The sequence below is a fragment of the Sinohyriopsis cumingii genome, chromosome 12 (genome assembly GCF_028554795.1).
Source record: "Sinohyriopsis cumingii isolate HCF-2022 chromosome 12, ASM2855479v2, whole genome shotgun sequence".
Taxonomy (NCBI): Eukaryota; Metazoa; Mollusca; class Bivalvia; order Unionida; family Unionidae; genus Sinohyriopsis; species Sinohyriopsis cumingii.
In genome coordinates this window covers 58,914,189-58,936,033 of record NC_142972.1, presented here as the reverse complement: position 1 = coordinate 58,936,033, position 21,845 = coordinate 58,914,189, and the positions used below count along the sequence as shown (strand labels likewise).

Here is a 21,845-nt window from a genome sequence, read left to right as displayed (position 1 = left end):
GTGTTAGCAGAATGAACATGGAATGGAGACAGTATGGATTAAAGACATCAGAAAATATATTGTTAACGGTTTGCTGTAATTTTAGGATTTCTCTACTGGACAAATGTTTCGTGTATTGTACAGTGGCCAAAATGATTATTGATGAATTATTACACCTGTAATGTACAACAGCATCCAGTCTGAAGAACTGTATTGCTGATTATGTTTTCTCTCAGAACTCCGGCCCCAAAGAAGAAGCAGAGGGTGACAGATATCGAGTACCTTAGAAGCACATCAGGTTTATGGAATACTTTTTTTCATCACATTTCAAACTTTTTCTTGATTTCTTTCTTTTGTTTAGAAATTTGAAAGACATACATGTAAAGTACATCTAGCTATGATGAGATGATGAGTGTGCACCACGATATGCTCTCACACAACAGTACCAGCAGATCAGGTCTAAACATTTGCTTTAGTGTATGATATCAAGCAAATCAGGTAGATCCAAAATTTGCCTCGTATGATATCATATAAACAGTGTAGATCCTGAAGTCTGCTTGTGTATGATGTCAAACAAATAGGGTAGATCATAACGTTATTGTTGTGATTTCAACACTATTTTCAGCACATGATAGGCTAGACATGGTGGTCTGTTTATACGACAGTGGATAAGCCTAGAGAAACATGATCCGTTGATCTGTGGGATGCTAGAGGCAAACATTCTCCCATACCCACTTTGATCAAGCCTTAGAGATCTTTGACATTGAAGAATTCAATTTTGTATTCTTATTTGTATTAATATGTTGATAACTGGATTAGATTTTCAAGCAATTTAGTCACAGATTTTTAAAACTTTTTGTTAAAAAAAAAGCTGTATTTAGTTTTGGACAAAAACCTTGCAAGTATAACAGGCAAAAATAAGATTTTCCTGCCAGTATAGCAATCTTTCAAGTTTTCTTTCTTTTTTCTTCCATTTTCAGATCTATTACTTTTTAGGTCATCAGTTTCACAACTAAAAATCTTTTGTGATTTTATTTTGGTCCAACATTGAAATTCCTGGACCCCATTTTTGGGATGAATATCAAACTTATCCTAATGTTAATCTGAAGTTTCTGTATGCTACTTAAGCTGATCAGACTATATTGATGTTATGAGGGGAAACTAAAATTCAGGAATTTTCTGTATCTCACTCTTACCAAATTCATTCACTTGGCTAGATTTTTCCTATCTTTCTGTCAGATACCTGGAAGGGTACATACTTGTGTCCCTCCTGGCTGATAATTTGAAGCACATCGGGCCAAGTAATTCATACACAAACGAGGTCACTGTGATCCAATTTTCTTGCTTGAGTGCCATATATTTTCAGTTATTCTTTCAATATCTTGGGCCATATGTTTACACTTGTCTGTTTCATTATTATAAATGATATTGTCCATTTGTCTCATATTACATCCTTTTTTAAAGAAAAAGTGTATAAAAATCCACTTGTTTGAGCAAATCATCACCAAAGTCTCATTGTCATTGCTTTTATTCATTTGAAATGTTTCTTCTTTGTGATTTATATGGATATGTCTTGTTTGCCTTATATCATCCATGAGCAGACTTCAGGATCTACTTTCTTGTATGCTTGATATAATACATGAACAGACTTGAGGATCTACTTTTTTATATGCCTGATATCATCCATGAGCAGACTTCATAATCTACCTTGTTGCTTGATACCATCCAATAGCAGATTTCAGGACCTGTCTTTGCTTGGTTGTCAGTCATATCGCTACGATGTCTGCACTGTGGCAGTTTATAGTGATGTTAGCACTGGGCTGATGCTAACACCACTTAGACCAAAGGAGTGGTTAATTTCTATTTGTATTATCCTGACACCAGGCAGACCAGTCCTAACACTAACCTTTTAATGCTGAGCACCAAGTGAGGCAACTGTTAGTACCATTTTTGTACGTGTTTGGTGTAACTCAGCTGGGGATCAAACCCATGACCTCCCGCATCCGAGGCAGGTGCTCTAACCACTAAGAGTTTATGTGATGGTCATGTGTCTAGCATCCATCAGTCATAATCATTGTTTTGACCTGGAGGTATTATCTGGAGTCTATGGCATGCTATGTACTCAGTTACTAAGAATAGACATTATTTCTGATAAGAAATACTTTTCTGTATTTTGTTCCTTTTACCTTGGGCATAGCTTTGTAAAGAAACATAACTCATATTTTAATTACAAAGATGAAATGTTTATTCTCACAGTGGTTACTGTCCTTGACATTGTAGGCTTCCATGCGGAATACAAAATGCACAAAAAGACAATTTCTTAAATATGTTCTGTGAAATATATGTATGAAATCTTAAATCAATTCTCAATTAAGAGATGAAGAGAAGAATATTTTTAAACATTTCAAATTCAGATTACATGTTTTTTGCTATATTAATTTGGGGAAAAGCATGAAACTTAGTTCTGGCAGACTTCACTATGGTTGTTACAGTGACCATCTTGTAAATCATTACTCATAATAAATGGATGGTCATTGCAAAGTCGGGTTTTAACAGAAACAGTTAACTTAATAAAGGTGTGTAGTTTTCAGTTGACAGTTTCAAAACATGGGCAAATAAAAACCAAGGCTACTTAATATTCTAAAAACTTAAACATCCCACCTCCCACCCCCATTCTGGAATGTTTTAACTATGAAAGAAACATTTTTAAGATTGATCTTAATTAATGTCTTCTTTTTTCCTCAATTGCAATCCATGTTGGCCTAATACATTTTCTTACTCCATTTTTCGTTAAGTTTTATTAAGAAAAATCTTTCTATTTTGCAGGCTACAAATGATACAGTGAATTTTGACAATTCTGAGACAATTACTAAATGTTTCAAATGTGATATAGAAATGGAAAGTATACAAAATGTATCTATAAGCTCACTCACATTTTCTGATAAATGTTTGTTGAAGATGGTTTCATATCTTTTACAAATGACTCAGAAATTGGTTATCCAGAAATAATAGAACTTACATTGATTCACTTAGAATCAGACTATGAGTTGGAAGAAGTTTTTTGAAGAGGAACCTCAGTTTGCAAGTTTAGACAGCAGTAATGATAATGATATAGATTCAAAACCCTTTATGAAGAATCTTCAGGGACAACAGGATCATTCATGTTTTAGCTTTATTTACATCTAAACATAGCATAACAGGAGATGGAAAACAACAACTTTTGAATATAATTTCACTGATATTGCCTGCTAATCATTATTTGAGTCTTAGTTGTTATGCATTCAAAAACTACTTCAAAAACTTGAGGAATCACTTAAAAAAGCATTTTTGTTGCCTGACCTGTTTAGGTATTGTTGAAAATTCTGTGAAAAAATATCATGCACATATACATTATGTAAGAAGGTGTTTACTGAAAATTGCCATATTTTATAGAGATACATGTAATTGACCAGACTGAAAGTAAATTTGCTCAAAGTGGATTTTATAAGTTACAGGATGGATTTTCACAAAGACGTTTATGAAGATATTTATGATGGAATTTTTATCAAACGTTGTTTGTTAACAATGGTCCATTGAGTCATCACAAAAATATTTCGTTTGTTTTCAACACTGATGGAGCACCTGTCTTTAAAAGCAGCAATACTTCAATATGGCCAGTATACATGGTTATCAATGAATTGCCACACAAACTTAGAATGATGTATGAAAACATGATTTTAGCAGGATTATGGTTTGGCAAAGATAAACCATCGATGTGTACTTTCTTAAAATCTTTCCAACAGAGCATGTCTACTTCTAATGAATGAGTAGAGGTCTCACCACCTGAGAGAGGTACATTCATATGCAAAGGCTTTCTTGTGGAGGAACTACAGATTTACCAGCACGCAGCTTACTTTGTAACTCAGTGTAGTATAATGGTGCATTTGGATGCTGGAAGTGTACTCAAGAAGGCAAGACTGAAAAGGTAGGAAAAGGCCACAGCGATGTTTGTTCTTACATTCATGAAGATCCTAAATCACCTACATGAAACAGTGAAGATGTTATAAGGGATTCAAAGGAGATAGTTGCCATGAAAAAATGAGGACAAAGAAATGAACATAAATGGTGTGAAAGGACCTTCATGACTTCTTCTTTTTCCCACGTTTCACATAATTAATGGTATTGCAATTGACAATATGCATGGTGTTTTACTGGGTGTCCAAAAATTGTTGTTGAGACTATGGCGCACCTGTGTTACAAAATATTTTAGAACCTGCACGATTTTAACATTATCTTCTTAAATTTGGTTCAAGTAATAATGAAGTTAATAAGGCAGACAATTTTTCAGGTTTTGTGATAATTTTTCTTTTTTGTATAATGAATGTTATATGACTTTAAATATCCATCAACTTGTTCACTTAGCTGACAGTGTAAGAAATCTGGGTCCCTTGTATACTCATAGCTGCTTTCCTTTTGTAGATAAAAATGGATTTGTTCTTAAAACAATACATGCAAAAAAAAATATTGATTCACAAATAATAACTGGAATTTCTTTTGTTCAAAAATTACCAAAAATCTAACAAAAATGTATATCTTATGGATCAGTTGGAGAATCAGTATGTGATTATATTGAAAATCCCAATATTTCCCATAAAGAGGACAGAAGCTAACTGAAAGTGTATATATTTTAGGTGCTGTTAAAGCAAACAAATTTGACAAAGTAGACTTTCATGCTTTAGTATCATATTTGGATGAAGTGCCTTACACTGATTCCTTTCTCTCATTTAGTAGACTAGAACTGAGACAGCAACTGATCTATGGTAATGAATACTCAAGGATGATCAAATTAAATAATTCCACAGTTGTCTATAAAACGCTGATAAAGTAGGATTTGACCATGTACATTTTTTTGTGTGAAATAAATACTGGGACAAAATCTGAAGTTGTAGCGTTTGTAAATGAAATGAAATGTACAAATTACAGTGCAGATTCCAGTTTTCTGGCAGTAATAAAATTATATGTCCTGCTCATGCACAACCGGGTTTATAATTTTTTTCTTAAAAATCTACATGGATTCCTTGTCAAAGCCATGCCATAGTCAGGCAGATTCCTCTTCGTGATTTCGTACTGGAGATATTTAGTCGACCATAAATGTAGATGATTTGAATTTTAACATGACCTCAGTGTTAGCCATCTTGCAAATCTGCTATGGCTATAATATCAACATGACAAATTTCTCACTTTGAGCTCTTAGAAACAAAACTGACTCTTCTCTCAAATCCAAGCCAGCTTCACATAATTTGGCTCCACTTGTATGCTTGGCACCTTTTTAAAAAAAAATTGTAATAAACTAAGCATGAATTGATAAAATTATGCATTTTTTCTCTTTTATGTGCCTGATGCAAGATGGAACATGTCACATTATTATATCCATCCATCTGGCTATTTTCTGTTTCATTTCTGCACTATCGACTGTTACCACAGTTTGTAAATAACATGCATTTGAGGTCATGATGAAGCCTGTCAAAGATCAAGGAAACTGACTGACAAAAAACAAGAAAAATAGATTCCTCACAATAACTTTAATTCTACATCACAGACATGGACCAAACTTTGTGGATCCCTAGCACATAAGGTGAGGAAGAAACTTGTTGATTTGAAAGTCAAAAGGTTACACGTTATGGTCACTGAGTGAGAGAAGAAAAAAATGATCATTACACAGTAGCATTAGTTCTGATTCACAGACCTTGATCAGACTTTGTAGATGGTTTGCACTTGGGGCAGGGCAGATATTTAATGATTTAATGTCACTAGGTGAAAGATCAAGGTCATTGTGAAAGAAGAAAATTGTTTTGGCACAGTAGCTGTGATTTTTGTGATGTGATGTGATTTTGATTTTTAACGTAGCTTTAACAATTTTTCAGTCATATCGCTACGATGTCTGCAATGTGGCAGTTTATAGTGATGTCTAGCACTGGGGCATCATGCCGCAGACATGTAGCATGATGTCCCACCCAGTCACATTATCCTGACACCAGGCCGACCAGTCCTAACACTAACCTCTTAATGCTGAATGCCAAGTGAGGCAGCTGTTAGTACCATTTTTTAAGTTTCTGGTATGACTCGGCCGGGGATCAAACCCACGACCTCCCGCATCCAAGGCGGACGCTCTAACCACTAGGCCACTGGAGCGGTACACACACACACACACACAGTAGCTGTAGTTAGATAGAAGCCAATTAATTTGAGGATCAATGGTCCAGGTCACTGGGTAATAAATATGCTTTCAGCATTTCAGTTCTTGACTGTATACCATTGCCAGTTTGAGGATGGGTAAGAAAGAAGCCTATTGATTTGAAGTGAAATAGTCAAAGGTTACAGTCCTTGACTGAAAAAAGAAAAATTTTCTTTGCTTAATAACTTTAGTTCTTTACCTATTAATTGGGTTGGGGTGGGATCAAAATGTCAGAGATCTTTGTCATTGTGACTCAAAGATTAATGGATCTTGCACAGTAACATCTGATCCAGATCAAGTTCCTTAGCCAAACTTTGTGGATGGCTCTGCAAGATGGTAAATGTAACAAAGAAACCTATAGACTTTTGAGTCTAAAGCTTAGAGGTCGTGGTCAGTCACTTTTCTAAACGTGAGGCACATGACATTGTCATCATCATAAGTTTTCTCTTGGATCAGTCATTCATAGAAAGTACATGTTTTACTAGTCTTAACATGAGCGTATGGTAATTTGGCTGGACATGAACAGTACAGTCCGATAGCAACAGATACGAGTGGAAATGGACCTGGGTAGAATATGATCAACCTAGTTCTCACCCATTTTATCAGTTAGGGTAATTTGTAAGTTTCCATATCATAGCTGCCAACCCCTGTGTACAAAAATACTGACCGCTTATGACAACAATGCTGATTTTCAGAAACCAATACTGATTTTTAAAACTTTAATGCATATATAATTATTTACAATATCTACAAGCATCAAGTAAAGGAGGACATTAATTTAATTATTTCATGTGAAAGATGCATGTATTGCACTCCTGCACCTGATGAACAGGCACCCTACTCCATTTGGGTGCCCATTCAGAAGGTACAGAGTACAACACGCACTCAGACTCAGGCTGTTTATAGAAGCCTTTTCCACACTATGCTTTTATATCAATCATTATCGATTCCAATGTACCATCTCTAATTGATGATCTGAATTCTGTGCAGTTTTTTACAGAACTGTTTTCATTCCAGAAAACAAGTAATCATTTATAATGTTACTGTCTGGAAAAAGTGTACAAAATAAATCACCTGCAACACTAGTAATTGAAAGACGAAGGTTCATTTCTAAAACAAATTTAGCAAACAGAATTTTGATCGAATTACATCTATGTCCTCATTGGTATTTATAAACATGGTAAGTTCAGGTTGAGTTTTTGATGATGAAGCAGCAAGCTGATGCTGTTTAGGTTTTTCATGCCATTTTATGTCATGGGCATCTCCATGCTCAATAGCAAATTCACAAATTACATTATTTGCAAAACGCAACATTTTCACCTTTATTAGATGGTTTCACAAATCTAAACATGTCCTTCCAGTTATGTTTTCTTTTATTTGCTGGAGAAATTTCTGAATCTTCTGCTTTCCTTTCTGACATGACTAGAAGTTAACTATTATGAAGATGAGATACAGTGATAGTGGCAAATGCTTTGCACAATTCAATATGGTGGTTAAAGACTGGCCCGGTAGCCTTGATTTCTAATGAACCAGTCATATTTTAGAGATCCTCATAGGCGAAATCATTGGAAACAATAGCATACCAGTATTTAGTAAAATATTTGTAAGATTCTCTCCGATTCGTCATTCGTCAAAATGCCGTGGGATGCTGAATCTTTAGTATTGAAGAGCACAAATTGTACAAAAGTCATGGTGGGCAAGATGCTTTGTATTTTTGTAAACCTAGTAATTGGCCTTGAGAGGCAGTGTTTTTCAAACTGTTATGCAGGAGACTTTAAATGCATCAGTATAGGTAGATTCATGTTATAGTATTCGCATACCCTCCCATTTGTTTGTAACCCCTACTGATTTTAAAAATGAAAAACATTATGCATAAAGCTGAGTGTAAAAGTCATAGGTCATGTATGCGCATTTGCTCTTCTTCTTAAATTATATATAAATTGTTGTTTAAAAATACAATATCAATTTTGCTTAACCAAAATTCAATCGTAATTATTGAATATTCTGCACCTCAACTGTCAACAAGAAACTTGCAGACAAAAATTATTGATTGCTATGGATTTTTACAATGTATGTTGGCTATGTACTAAACTGTCAATAAAAAAGCATGTCAAGTCTAATTGTCACAATATAGGGTAGTAAACATTTGTTTATAAATGTGCACAGCTTTCACTGTGACATCACAGCGCACAACATTCAGTCTGGATTGTACTGGATGACTCATTTAGGTTGATTTCATCCCAAAATGTCAACGTACTTCAACATTGATTTTGTCGTATGTATTTTTCAGGGCATATGTAGACAATGATCTTCCAAAGGGATATTGATGAATGATAATCCAAAGAAAGTGAATAATTGCCGTTTACAGGTATGTAAAATCAAATTCTAAAAATGACACGCATTACTGAAATAATCAGTGTTGAATGCCTACATGACCTGTATGACTTTTACTCTAGACATCTCATTCATTGATTTATAATTTATAATTTCAATAACAGCGTCAAATTATTGGCATTTCAGTGCAAACATAGGCTCCAGATATAAACAACAGAACTTGCCACTCTCTGTCCATTTCTGATTTCTAGAATAGGCTATTTATTAAAAGTAAAAACTGCCTAGTTTTAATATTTCTAAAGCAGTTTGAACAAATAGATAGAAGGAATACTTGTTTACATGTGTTCAAAGAGATGTTAATCCAAAATGTATGGAATTAGTGAGATTTTCAAAGGCGTAAACTACATCACATCTGTGCTTGAAAAAAAGACTGGCCCAAGCAAATATGGTGACCATGTTGCTAAAGAAACTCCCTTTTCATTCGAAATGTCAACAAGTTAACAGTGTTTGGGACTCCCTGGTGGCAGTCAGGTTAGAACTTATAAACCAATAAATAAAATGACAAAATCTTTTGTTTTTTTACATCCTTGATTCCTTCTGTTTTTAAAATTGGTAGTGTGGTAAAAACAAAGGGAATGGTGTGAGAATACTTTAGTTGTTCATAATCAGCATAATGTGATGTACAGGTCAGGCTCTCATATTGTTGCTTACAATTTGCTCTTCAAGTCATTTATGTATTATCATATTACAGGACAATTTAGTCTCCGGCTTGGCCTGTTTGAGAGAGCTTGCCACTAGGTTCCCATGGGTTGTTATGTTTTGTCCTGGTTCTTCCTCCACCAGATATATATATGTGATGAAAAATGACCTTAAGTTAGTCCTAACAGTATAATATATATTTATGTTTAGTGGTTTAAGGTCTTACTGCCAAAATAACAACATTGTAATGTGTTCCAATCTTGACTAACATCAGAAGAAGTCAAATTTTCAGGAATATCTCACACACTTGGCAGCCCAGATCAACACGTTTCTACAAATTAAAGTCATAATGTTTTAGTCAGACTTTACTTACTCTATCTTTTTCCTAATAAATTCAAATTCTCACACAATCTTAATGACCTGTTTTCAAATTTTGTTGGCCTACATTTCAGTTGGAAACCAGAATGCCAAAATTGGTTAAAATAATAAGTATCTTGAATGAAACAAAGCTATTCAAGCAGATTCTTCAATATTAATAGTTTTATTCATTTCATTAAAGAAATATACTTCAGTGTAATCTGTGAACATCATTCCCAAGATGAAGTGCAGACTTCTTATGGCAAGAGCAGTATATGCCTAAATACTGTGTTTATAGTGATTTCAACACATTGAACAGTTTCTCTCCACATTTTTAGTCCGTTTGATTGTGCAAAATATGTATTCAATGCCTCTCTATAAATCTGCTATAGCACGGAGAAAAACAATTGATGCAAGGTATAATCTGATCTTTAAAGTAACCGTCCATGAAACTGTAAGGGTAACTTTGATTTGTATGAAGTTGTTCTGGTGGCTAATTTCAGTTATTTTTGTATTTTCAGTACAGAACACCTCTTTTTGGTTAGAGATGACCTGTCAGAGAAACCACCAGACATCACAGCAGATGGGTAAATACCACACCCAGACAGAAACACAGAGCTGAATCTTAATTCATAATGGTCACCAACCATAGTAGGAAGTAATGCATAACCACTCTTTATTGTCTGCATATTGATCCAGCAGTAGAATTTAACATTATGTTTTTTTATTATGCATCAGACAGTTGCTACCAAGGGTCAAAAGATGGTTAAAGAATCATTTACCTTGTAATAATCTGAACACAAAGTTGTTTCTACAATATCAATTACGGCCATTATTTCTTTTTACTTTGGGTTACACTTACTCACAATGCTACTTTTGACCGATGTGGTGATAGAGATTTTGATTTTGAGACTGGGTGTTTTGTTAACTTTGCCAAACATATTTTGGTATCTTCATTATTTGAAAATATGTTGTAAAATTTTTGAAAAGATTAAAGTTAATTTAACTGCAAAATGAATTTCCGGTAAATCTTTTAAAGCCCACACTACCCATCCATTGATATTTATTAACTTTTGAAACAATTTATTATCCAGTAGCTCTCTTTTTACCTTTAGATTCATTACAAAGTGTATATATAGATGCTTCCAGGGCACATAATTGCATCAATTGCCCAAAGCTTGTATGAATTTCCCAACTAATGTTGCACAAGAACTCCCACGATTTAGTGTGAAGTCATGCAAATGAAAATGTACTCTGTGCCGTAAACAATTTTTATTTAACCTTTCACCATTAAAGTACTTCAGATAGGTCATACCAGTAGAGATATTATAGTGCTTTTTGCAATATCAGTCTTTCTTCAGGTAGGCAACTGTTTACACCTTTGGATTCTTCAGCTAAATATAGTAGGCACATTGGGCCATGTAACAAGTATTATGTCATACTATAATGCTTTTGTCAAGGAAGTTTTACAAGTGCATGTTTAAAATACAGGCTGTCTAGAAAAACAAAATGGCCGTTTCCCAGCGGGGTTTATCTTCATGATGTTGTTCCACAGCTACTATCTACTGATAGTGATGATGACAATAATATCTATAGTTATGAAGTATATCTAATTAGTATAGCTTGGAAAGTTAATGTAGATACAATTGAGTGATTTTAAACACGAAACATGGTGTTAATTACGAGTCTGATGTACATGCTGGATGGACAAAAATAAACAGCATTCTGGTTCCCCTCCCATACAGCAGTATCTCAAATTTTAATGTAGAACAGGCAGGATACCTAGCCTAATTAAATTACAGACAGTTTAAAATTAGAATGCAATTTTCGTTTCTTTTCTCAAAAATAATTGAGTAAATAAGAATAAAAAATGAAATTAAGAAGTACAGATATTTGTTTGGTCAAAGTACTTGTTAGAACAACCAAATTATGATATTGATGGACCTCAAACCCTAATACAACATTATGGAACAGATAAGAAATCTATCATAGTAGTCTGTGTGTGTGACTTGGATTTTTAACGTAGTTGTAACAATTTTTCAGTCATATCGCTATGATGTCTGCAGTATGGCAGTTTATAGTGATGGCTATCACTGGAGCATCATGCCACAGACATGTAGCATCATGTCCAACCCAGTCACAGTATCCTGATACCAGGCTGACCAGTCCTGTCACTAAACTCTTAATACTGGGCGCCAAGCGAAGCAGCTGATAGTACCATTTTTATAAGTATTACTCGGCCTGAGTTCGAACCTGTGACCTCCCACATCCGAGGCAGATGTACTAACCACTTAGTCCGTCAGAGCGGTCTAGTCATAGTAGTCAGTAAAGTACTAATTTGAGAAAGTGAAACTTTGGCACAGCTTATGTTAGTTAAAAATCCAGGTTTGGAGCAGAAGCTTCCAAAAGATAAAAAATAATACCTATGAGCACTGGAAAATTGTACTTAGCAACCATAAAGAACCATTTCCCAACTTATTCAAGCTGGCTGTTCTGCCTATGTATATATGCTTCTTTAGACAGCCGACTGTGAAAGGAAGGTTCCCAGAACAGAATATTTATACACAAATAAGGAACAGAGTACACTCAGTAACAATCAACAGGTAAAGCTTCTACAACTAAAGGTGACATTTGTTTAAAATTTTGATTTAAACAAAGATCTAACAGATTGGTGCAGGAAGAAATAGAGATGGATATTGAAGTGTTTGTTTCATATTGAACTATGGCCATTTCCTTTTCCCACAACTTTTTTTCTTCTATCCCCCATGATTTTGGGGAAAGGGGCTAGCTCACTCCATTAGATAAAATCCTGGCAGCACCTCTGTACATAACACATCTTTTACACAGTTCCTTCAAAAGGACTTCTATAAGACACTGCATTGTAACAATGTTTAACAAATGACTTCTCTCTGGAAACTAATGTAATACAAATAATGCTATCATACAGGTTAGAGAAATTTTAATTCGTACTCTATGGAGATTCGAACCCAGGTCTGCTGGTAAACGGCACCCATCACCTTGCCTGCACACACGAGCCCAAATCCCTCACGACTAGGCACACATCACCATAAAATGATGTTACTCAATCGGTGTTATATGCACTCGTGTGTAGCAGACACACTCGCATGAATGTAGATACAAAGTGATACTTTTAATGTTTATGAAACTGGAAATTATTACAGTTTAATTCCACACTGCATTGCGAGTATTTTAATCCTACCTGCAACTCACCAAATTTTCAGTTAAACGTCTTTATATGTAGCTAAAAGTACATTTAAAATACTTCATATGAAACAAATTATGTACTTTTAGTTAATTTAATGATGCTGATCGGAAAGGTTACCGAGTTAAAGATAGGATAAATTCACAATTCCATATTGAACGAAATGAAAAAGACAACGCAAGGGGTTACTAAAAACACCGAAATACACGGAAAAACCGAAATACTCACCAAAATACACATGTAAATACATGTTCCCTGTGTATATACTAGTGTACACACATGACTTATGATTTGTTTTTGTTGGATAATAATATAAAGCAAAATAAAATATGATGTGATTTTGAATTATTTACTTTTTTCCTATTTATAGCTAAATGCATGTAATGGCATCACTTGGTCGTACTTGATTCGACAGATAGGATAAACTGAGAATCATATAAATAAATACACAGAATGAGAGTGAAAAGAATCAAAAGTATTTGTCGAAATTATATATTTACTTTAACTTTTGATTCATCAGAATTAAACCTACTTACACTGTCCATTCCGGAGATTACCTCCATTCTGGAACGATCAATCTTTATCTTCCCACCTCCATTCCAGCACAGATGATCAACCGTTTATGATACCTATCCAGTTATGTACAACCGATCGACGAGTGCTTTGATCCTTTACCTCATGCAAGCGCCTTTGGACGCATCTACTCCATTCACATGGAAGCGCCTTATGACGCGGTTTTTCAGTGTATTTCGGTCTTTCCAGTGACCGCAGTTTGAGGTTTTGATCTGGCCTTGTCTTATACTCAGCATTGACTTATAGGATGAAGGATAGAAAAATTGCCAAATTTACTGATTCGACTTAAACTCCGCATCGATTTATAGGCCAGCGAATACAGTATTTAACTGTATGCACATTATTACTGAAAATGTATAATGTACAAGAGCAAAAATGAAAAGATAAATTAGTTTAATTGAAAACAGTAACTGACAGCAACTGACCATCAGTGTGTAAAGCCTGTTTAATTAATGCCACTATAAAATAACATCATATTATCCCCATTTGTTTATTATCTTGTATTATTATTCCATCCCTAATTAATTTAATTTCAAACACTAATAATGGGATCATCGGACCATGAACTGGCAATACCCATTATTAACACCACTATAATTAAAGCACTTTTGATGTCATTTGCCAATTTACTGAATTTAATACCGTTAGAACAAAGTATAATGCTGATTTCAAGTAAGTGTTTGATCTTTCATTATTTTATTTAGTATTTTATATATGTATTAATATAATAAAATGCATATTCAGAAATCAATATTTAATGGATTTCATCTGCATTAAATGTGTGTGTGTGTTTCAGAATTTAACAGCTTTAACAATTCTACAGTTATGTCTACTGCATGATGCCCCAGTGATAAACATCGCTATAAACTGCCACACTCCAAACATGTATCATCATGTCCCACCCAGTCACGTTATCCTGACACTGGGCCGACCAGTCCTAACATTAACCTCTTAGTGCTGAGCACCAAGCAAGGCAGCTGCTAGTACCATTTTTATAAGTCTTTGGTATTACTTGGCCAGGGTTCAAGACCGACCTCTAACCACATACTGTTGTGTTACTTTTCAATAACTTTTTTACAAAAAACTTTTTGGGGTAAATATAATGTGACAAAAGCATTGTCTGCATGACAAATCTATAAAAACCATTTGTAAATTTATATGCATTAATGTCTGATAGTGTATGATAGTTGGCCATAGTGGCCTGATTTATGAAAAGTGTCAGGTGTTATATTTAAGGAGAAATGATGAACTACAACACTTGCTGCTGGTCTTGGGGTTTATTGATGAACAGGTATGGTATGGAATACACCGAAAGAAATAAAGAGTGAATACTTAATATACAGATCTAGGAGTAACTACAATCAAGACAAATACAATACACAATCTACATGCCCGCATGTCGTAATTTTAGCACAATAAAAGACAAATGATGTCTAAACAGATTCAAAATGTAAAAGCACCACAATTCTTTCAAATTATGATTACTGTCTGCTTTCACATGTGTGAATGCCAAGCGCTCTTTGTATGTAAGAATGGAATGACTCAAGGTGTTGCCTGTCCAAAGTCGAGAGGAGGAATGTGTGAAGCTATGGCGAGTTGAGCAAAGAATCGATGTTAGTAGCCCTTCATGCACTGTGATTGATCGCTCACTCAACCACTCATTCCTAACAAACATGCACATTGTTCAGTACCCATGTACTTGATATCACAAAAGACAGCAACGTAAACATTGGAACAGGCTTTAGGTGAATTGAATATAGTTCACTAAAGTGTAATTTGGTGAAGATCTGCATCTACTAAAAACAAATTGGTACTTGACACCATACCTGGGTCACAAAAGTTTCAATTTGCTTTTCGTATATATTAAATAATAACTTCATATCAAGCTGATTCGAACCATGTGAAATAACAAGACAAACAATGGAACACACATACCGGATTTATTTATTATAATTGTTCGCACATTTAGAAAGAATTATAAAATATTGATATTCACCTCTTATATTCACATCAGATAGTTATTCATAAATTTATGGACGAATTGAGAACAAGATAACGAGCTTTATCGCCTTATTTTGTTAAAGGAAAATCAAAAAAATAACTTCTCAATATTTGCAAAAAGAATAGATGACGTTATTATTTGATTTAACACCTTTGAAAAATACTTTCAAACTTTTTTTGCAAATCAGGCCAGTATGAATGACGTTTGACACTTCTAAACAGTAATATGTATAAATTTATCCATTGTATGTTTTGATTTCTCGTGCCACTCGTGCTTTCTTTGCATTATATTTATCAGATAAACAGTGTGCAAAGATTTATTGATGAGTAATACATTATTAAAACGTATTTTACTGTGATCTTTGATTTTTCTTTTGTAACTTGTGAGTACAATCTTGAACATTAAAATTTTTAAACTATAAAGAACATAATATTTCATGTAAAGCATGTACTAAATCCATTAACAATGTTACTGTATGGGTATTCATGACTTCGTTTGGTGTTATTATTAACATTATTTCTCAGTAAAATAAACTGTTTCTTTATTACAGCAAGGTGAATGAGTTGCATTGAAAATAGTTTGCTATTAAAAGGCAATGGAAAATAAACAGTCCTACATTATTTCATTAGAACTGTATTCAGACCAACACGAAGTTATCACGAGTGGAATAGGTTTACTTCCAAAGTGCAGTTTGGAACTGCTCACCGTACATGGGAAATAATGACAAATATTAATGTGAAGCAACTGTAAATGCCAAATTTAATATTGATACGAATTTTATGATTTCTGATTGTCAGAATCAGCCCGTAAATGGACCAAATCAGCCTGGCTTTTGGTCCCAGTCTATTTTTAAAGGAATTTGGGCATTCCTGGCTTCCATGCCATTCCAGCCAACTGAGTTTTAGCTCAACAAAACTTGAGAACACGTCCATTCACTTGTGTGAAAATTTGAATTTATTTGAAAAAATATATCAGACTAAGTAAGGTCCGACTAAAGTAACATGACTTTTTTAAAAAGCGTTGATATGTGCTGCTATGTGTGTGACATATTTCTGAAAATGCGTCCTCTCGTTCCCATGTCAGTCAGACTGGAAAACAGACTACATAACGCCGTTAAAAGTAGTAAAACCTCGCACCTTAAAATATAAATATCAAGTGAGACGTAGCAGCAGGAGAAGGTGGTGCGACTAAATGGCGGTCAGAGGGTGTGTGTATGAAAAATTGACATAAAAATACATGGAACAGTTGGAATGACCAACGCATGGTAACATAAACTACTGTATATGTGACACATCATATGGTTTGTTGGTTTTTTGCTCTATGAAACGTGAATAATTTTGTTATAAAAAAATTAACAACTAACGATAGACAGAACGGTGTGAAACCAATCAGGATCACCCAGACAAAGGTAAAAAACCGACGCAAAAAGGAATTAAATGGAACCATTGGAATGGCCAACGAGCAGCAAAAAAAAAACAATCATGATGCATTTTTATGTGCTATAAAATGTGAATAAAATTTTTAACGATATGATCGACATGGCGGAGAGGCAGGTAATTGATCTAAAGGCATCGGACGAGTCTTCACTAACTTTCTAAACAGATTTCTCCCTAATTTGATCAATTTTATTGCTTTTAATATAACTGTCAATGTAATCTTGTTCATTTTTTATTTTTTCATCTTCTGAAGCATTTGTTATCTCGAAGTACCTTTTCATAGCACAGTATTTTCTCCCACCACAAACTACACACAATTGTGTTTTTCCTTTATGCCAACTCCACAAACCAGACAAAGTTCTGGGCCGGTACTTCCATGTCAAACACTCTGTAATTGAAATGCACAATAATCACTGCAACATTTTTTACAAGGTGTAGAATACCCCATGATCAGTCACTTGCAACTGTTATATATTTGGATGATTATTATACTATTCATAAAAGTCTAATTAGATGAATGCCTAATTAGAGAAATACTATTATGTATATTAAGGAAAAGTAATCATAGAGCATGGGACAATGGGACGAAGCTAGATTACTGCAACAAAAATATCAAGATCTCACCGGGAACAAAATCAAATTTCCAAAATCAAAAACAGATTTAAATCCAACCAAAAATTACATCAGGTCACTAAAAACAACACAAGATGAGTTTATAAGGTTGTCTGAAATTGAGCCAGAGCACATCACTAAATCAGACTTTGACATTACCGGGTGACAGGAAACATATACTATTTGAGTTACAACTGTATGATTTTATTAAATAAGCAAAGCACGAATTTATCAACGATGGTGCGTCTCATGCTTTTTCAATGCTTAAGCCTGATGGCGATGGAACATTTATTGATTCCACTATGAATGACGAACGAGTGGTTACTGTTATTAATAATCTTGTTGATGACACTAAGTACATATTCAGAATAACATTTATTGCAGAAAATATTAGTGAAGATGGTCCGACTTGGATTGTTCGTGATAAACTCAACCCTGTTAAGGAATCATGGCGACATAACAATGTCGTCATAGTAGTTAAAAATTCCAAAGCAGGTATTTACAATGAGGCATATTCAGTTTCCACAGTTGCTTGTGAGCTTTATCGTTTGAATAAACTAAATATATCTGCTTTTGCTCCGATGAAAACAGGCTTGCTAAATTGCGTGGCTCAACATGTCAGAGAACATTTTGTAAACTCCAAACTACAAATCACAAAATTATGGTTACCACAAGACGACAAAGATATCTGCTGAAAATTTATCGGTAATTTTACTCGGGTGGGGGGGGGGTCATTGTCTGATAATGCATTTGATGTATAAGATTAATCGTGAATCCAGCCAAATTAAATTTTGTTGTCAAGGACACAGCGCGATATGTGTTGATGTCACGGATAAATGAAATCATGCAAGATGGAAAAACATGGGTACAATAGTTATCTACTACGAGGTCAAATCGCTTCAATTTACTCATTTCAGATCAACTATGTTGGCATACTCGTCAATTAAAACATTATCGATAATCAACATATATCCCAAGGACGCTGTTAGAGTCAAATAGCTTTCACAGACTGCACTGTGCATTTTATTTTCCTGTGTAATCATATTGGCGACTTTTTTCTATTTGACGAACTGTTATTATATTATTCCGAATTGACCATGAAGAGAAGAGCCTATTGTACTTGTTTCTATCATATAACCACAAATAAGCAGATCGCGTTGGTTCTGGTGGTCCAATTTAATCGTGGCCGCCAGCGGTCATCATGGCAAGGTTCTGATCGACGATTTGTATATGTTAACGGCAGTTTGATTTAACACAACTGAGACGGTTACGAAAATCTATCTGTGGAATGACGCCAGAGATATGTCGTAAAAATCCTAAATTGAGCGACGCTAAACACTAAAAGCCTGTGCACCCAGGTAGCCTGAGCAGTATGTTTTATTGAGATGGGTTTTTTTTGACCACCTTGCCGATCAGGACGCTACTGTGTATAAAGAGCTGATGAGCAGAGTTGTTTGAACAACACCATCTTGAATTGTTTCAATTTTTTCGGCGCTGTCAACGAGGCGTTTGAGAAATTCATCGAGCTTAATAGCGACGATCGTCGGATTTTGAAACAAATTAATAAGGGTTATATTTACGTTTCTACGAAAATTTGCAAACATGGTTATACATCATTAGTGTATTCAGATCCGAACGTGGTCAATCCATCATTGACTGTCATTCACAATGTCATCATCGAGATGTTGTCAACGTATTTCCTCGTTGCAGCGTCATCGTTTGATGTTGTTTCTCTCAAATTAGCAATGCTACTTCCGCTCATGTTGAGATCACAGGTGCTCGACGCGAGCTTGATGTTGAGAATATATGATGCTAGCGAGGGTCCTATGTCAGAAAGGGTCATGGGGTAATCTGAGGTAGTGTTGTCACTCTGCATGATTTTTTCCCCTTCAGATTATTGTTTTTTTTCTCAGCTTCAAGCTCGTGTCGTGCACATGTGGTTGAGATAGCCAGTCATTGTATCCCCGGTTTTAGCAACATACTGATCTCAGTTCTGCTCGTGGTGTTGGTGTTGTCAATCTGTTTTTTGTTCCTAAGTCATCGTCTGATTTTGGTTCTTTTGCATTGAGAATTGTATTTCTGCTCAAGTTGAGATTGCCATACATTATGTCTCCAATTTTCTAATACGTCCATCAATCTCTCTCACGATTGTTAGAATTGAATCCGTCGTGTATTTAATCTAACCCGTCTTAGTAAATACCACTAAATTGTCTTCGGTCTCACCTGGAACTCTCAGAATAATATATGTCAACAAGATATTGCTCGTCTTTAACCGTCCTTGCTGATGGTGAAAAACAACAACTTCGTTTGCGTCAACATCGGCGAGACACATTACATCATTAATTCATCTCGTGTCGCATATTTTTATACATCAATGTCACCGGGACCATTGCGAGTAGTAGATCTTCCGTAAATATCTACCATTATAAACCATTAACCTGTTTAAAATGACAATTATGTGTAACTTAGTTTTTCCTGGTCAATAACATTTTCTTAGCAAAAACAATAATTTGCAATAGTTTCAGATCTCTTCACTGATTCTGGTAATGTTCTGTACATCTGTCGGATTATTTATCTTGAAAATAATGGAGCTTTTTGGGGATGAAATAATCACCCTACGGTTATCCTCTTTAAAATGTACTTTAATGCAGCTTATATCTGTTCTTTTAATATTATAACCATCCTCTTCTTTGCCAGACACATATACGACATATATTCTGAAATATTATTTTGATAATATATTCCCAGCGTATGGGGTTCTCAACACATTAACGTTACTCTCCCCGGGAATGATTGTAAATGAATCTAACTTAAATGATCTCTTCATAATTTCTCATAAATCATTCGTTTTAGTGTTCAGATCATCAGTTTTAATATATGTATTTGTAATAGTATCATTTATCCTTGTGATCTCTTTTTGAATAACTCAAACTAATTTTGATATTTGAGAGAGCAATACGAAAATCGATTCGACTGAGGTTTAACTCTGACTGTATCAATGTGTTGTGTATGAATGTCAGCGAGCTTAGTGCTGACGACTACTGGGTTACCAAAAGATTTGAAAAAGAATCCGATAGTTTCTAAGATGTCTTTTAAACGCTGTTATATGAACATCATACTCAGACTGTAATGTGGTTAATCTATCACTTGTTGTTGTTAACAAAGTCTTTAACGTGACATTACCATCGTCCACGTACTTCTTTGTTGCAGCGTCATCGGCTAATTTCGGTTCTCCCAAACCAGCAATTCTATTTTCAGTCATGACAATTGAACATGTCATTGAGCAACGGATATAGAAACATATTTACGAAACTCTGAAATTTATACGTTCGAGTTTTTTTAGTTTTCCTTCGCCGGTAAATACCACGATGTTATCGTTGGTTGCACCTAAAGCTTGCAGGATAATATCGACCCATTTGATGTTGTTCGTTTTTAGCTGCCGCCAATGCTGATCCTGATAAACAGCAACCTCCTCCGGATCAACCCCGTCAGATGAATAATATCAGCAAATTCATCTCGCGTCACATACGCAGATAGATCAGCTTCACATGGGCACTTACGTATAGCAGATATTCCGTAAATATCTACCATTATAAACAATTAACCTGTTTAAACGGCCACTTGTGTATTCGTGCACGACTTTATGTCGCGGTGCTGTTGACCTGGACACGGCGTTAAGCAGTTCCGGATGCATTATTGACTGTGTTCGTAATTTTGAATACCAGATCGGTGGAATGCTATGCATGCTACTGGTATTCTGTACAGATTCTCTCGACGGTGCCAATCCATACGAATCAAAATAAACAATTCCAGGTGGATCAACCGCGTATGCAACCCAATGAGTACCACGGCGACGCATCCATCGAGATTAATGATACCTGTTTGGTTTTGCCGGTAATTGATCTCGCATGAAAACGCCTGAAGTTTTTATCTTTAATCGCCGACCAGCATCAAGTAAATCAAACTAAGGCATGGAGACTTTAAGCGAAGCGTCCCCGGCAGTGTCAGACCTTGACCATACCGCGTTCCTGGTAATTTTAGACCGCGTCCCTTTTTTGAGTTGTATATGCCGTGTCCTGCTGCTTTTTCTAGTGCCATACTGGCAGCTGTTCCAACGGCACCAAGTGCAACTGCTTTTGAAACAGCTAAAGCATGCTGCTGAAATTAACGCTGGTAACTCCGCTAGAAACGGAAATATACCGCCGTTTTTTGTTGTATCGCTGACCGCATTCGCGGAAAGATCAAGTGTCACACCAGTTCTTGATTTCTTGGCGTCATTGTAGTGTTTGAGCTGACGTTCAGTGAACGATAATTTATTTAGGCCCTGCAACGCCAATGAATTCAGAGTTATTTTTGTCCCAGAATACTTCTTCGGTGCGGATTGTAGTTTTTTAATCTGACCAGGTGTCAGAATGA

General features: G+C 35.1%; 1 protein-coding gene across 3 annotated transcripts in view; it reads left to right on the top strand.

Annotated features, from left to right (window-relative positions):
• Nucleotides 1-10,737, top strand: part of LOC149786547 (mitogen-activated protein kinase kinase kinase 15-like) — a 29,419-nt gene extending 18,682 nt beyond the window's left edge. For 2 of the 3 annotated variants that reach the window (XR_016424978.1, XM_089977049.1), the window contains exons 4-6: nucleotides 216-5,593; nucleotides 8,484-8,561; nucleotides 10,105-10,737. Coding sequence is in view for 1 of the 3 variants with exons in the window: in XM_089977049.1 (XP_089833175.1) it covers nucleotides 216-266 (51 nt within the window). In the remaining 2 variants the exon portion in view is untranslated. The remainder of the gene's footprint in view (nucleotides 1-215; nucleotides 5,594-8,483; nucleotides 8,562-10,104) is intronic. The other variant, XM_089977048.1, reaches the window with a different exon arrangement.
• Nucleotides 10,738-21,845: the final 11,108 nt, after the last annotated feature.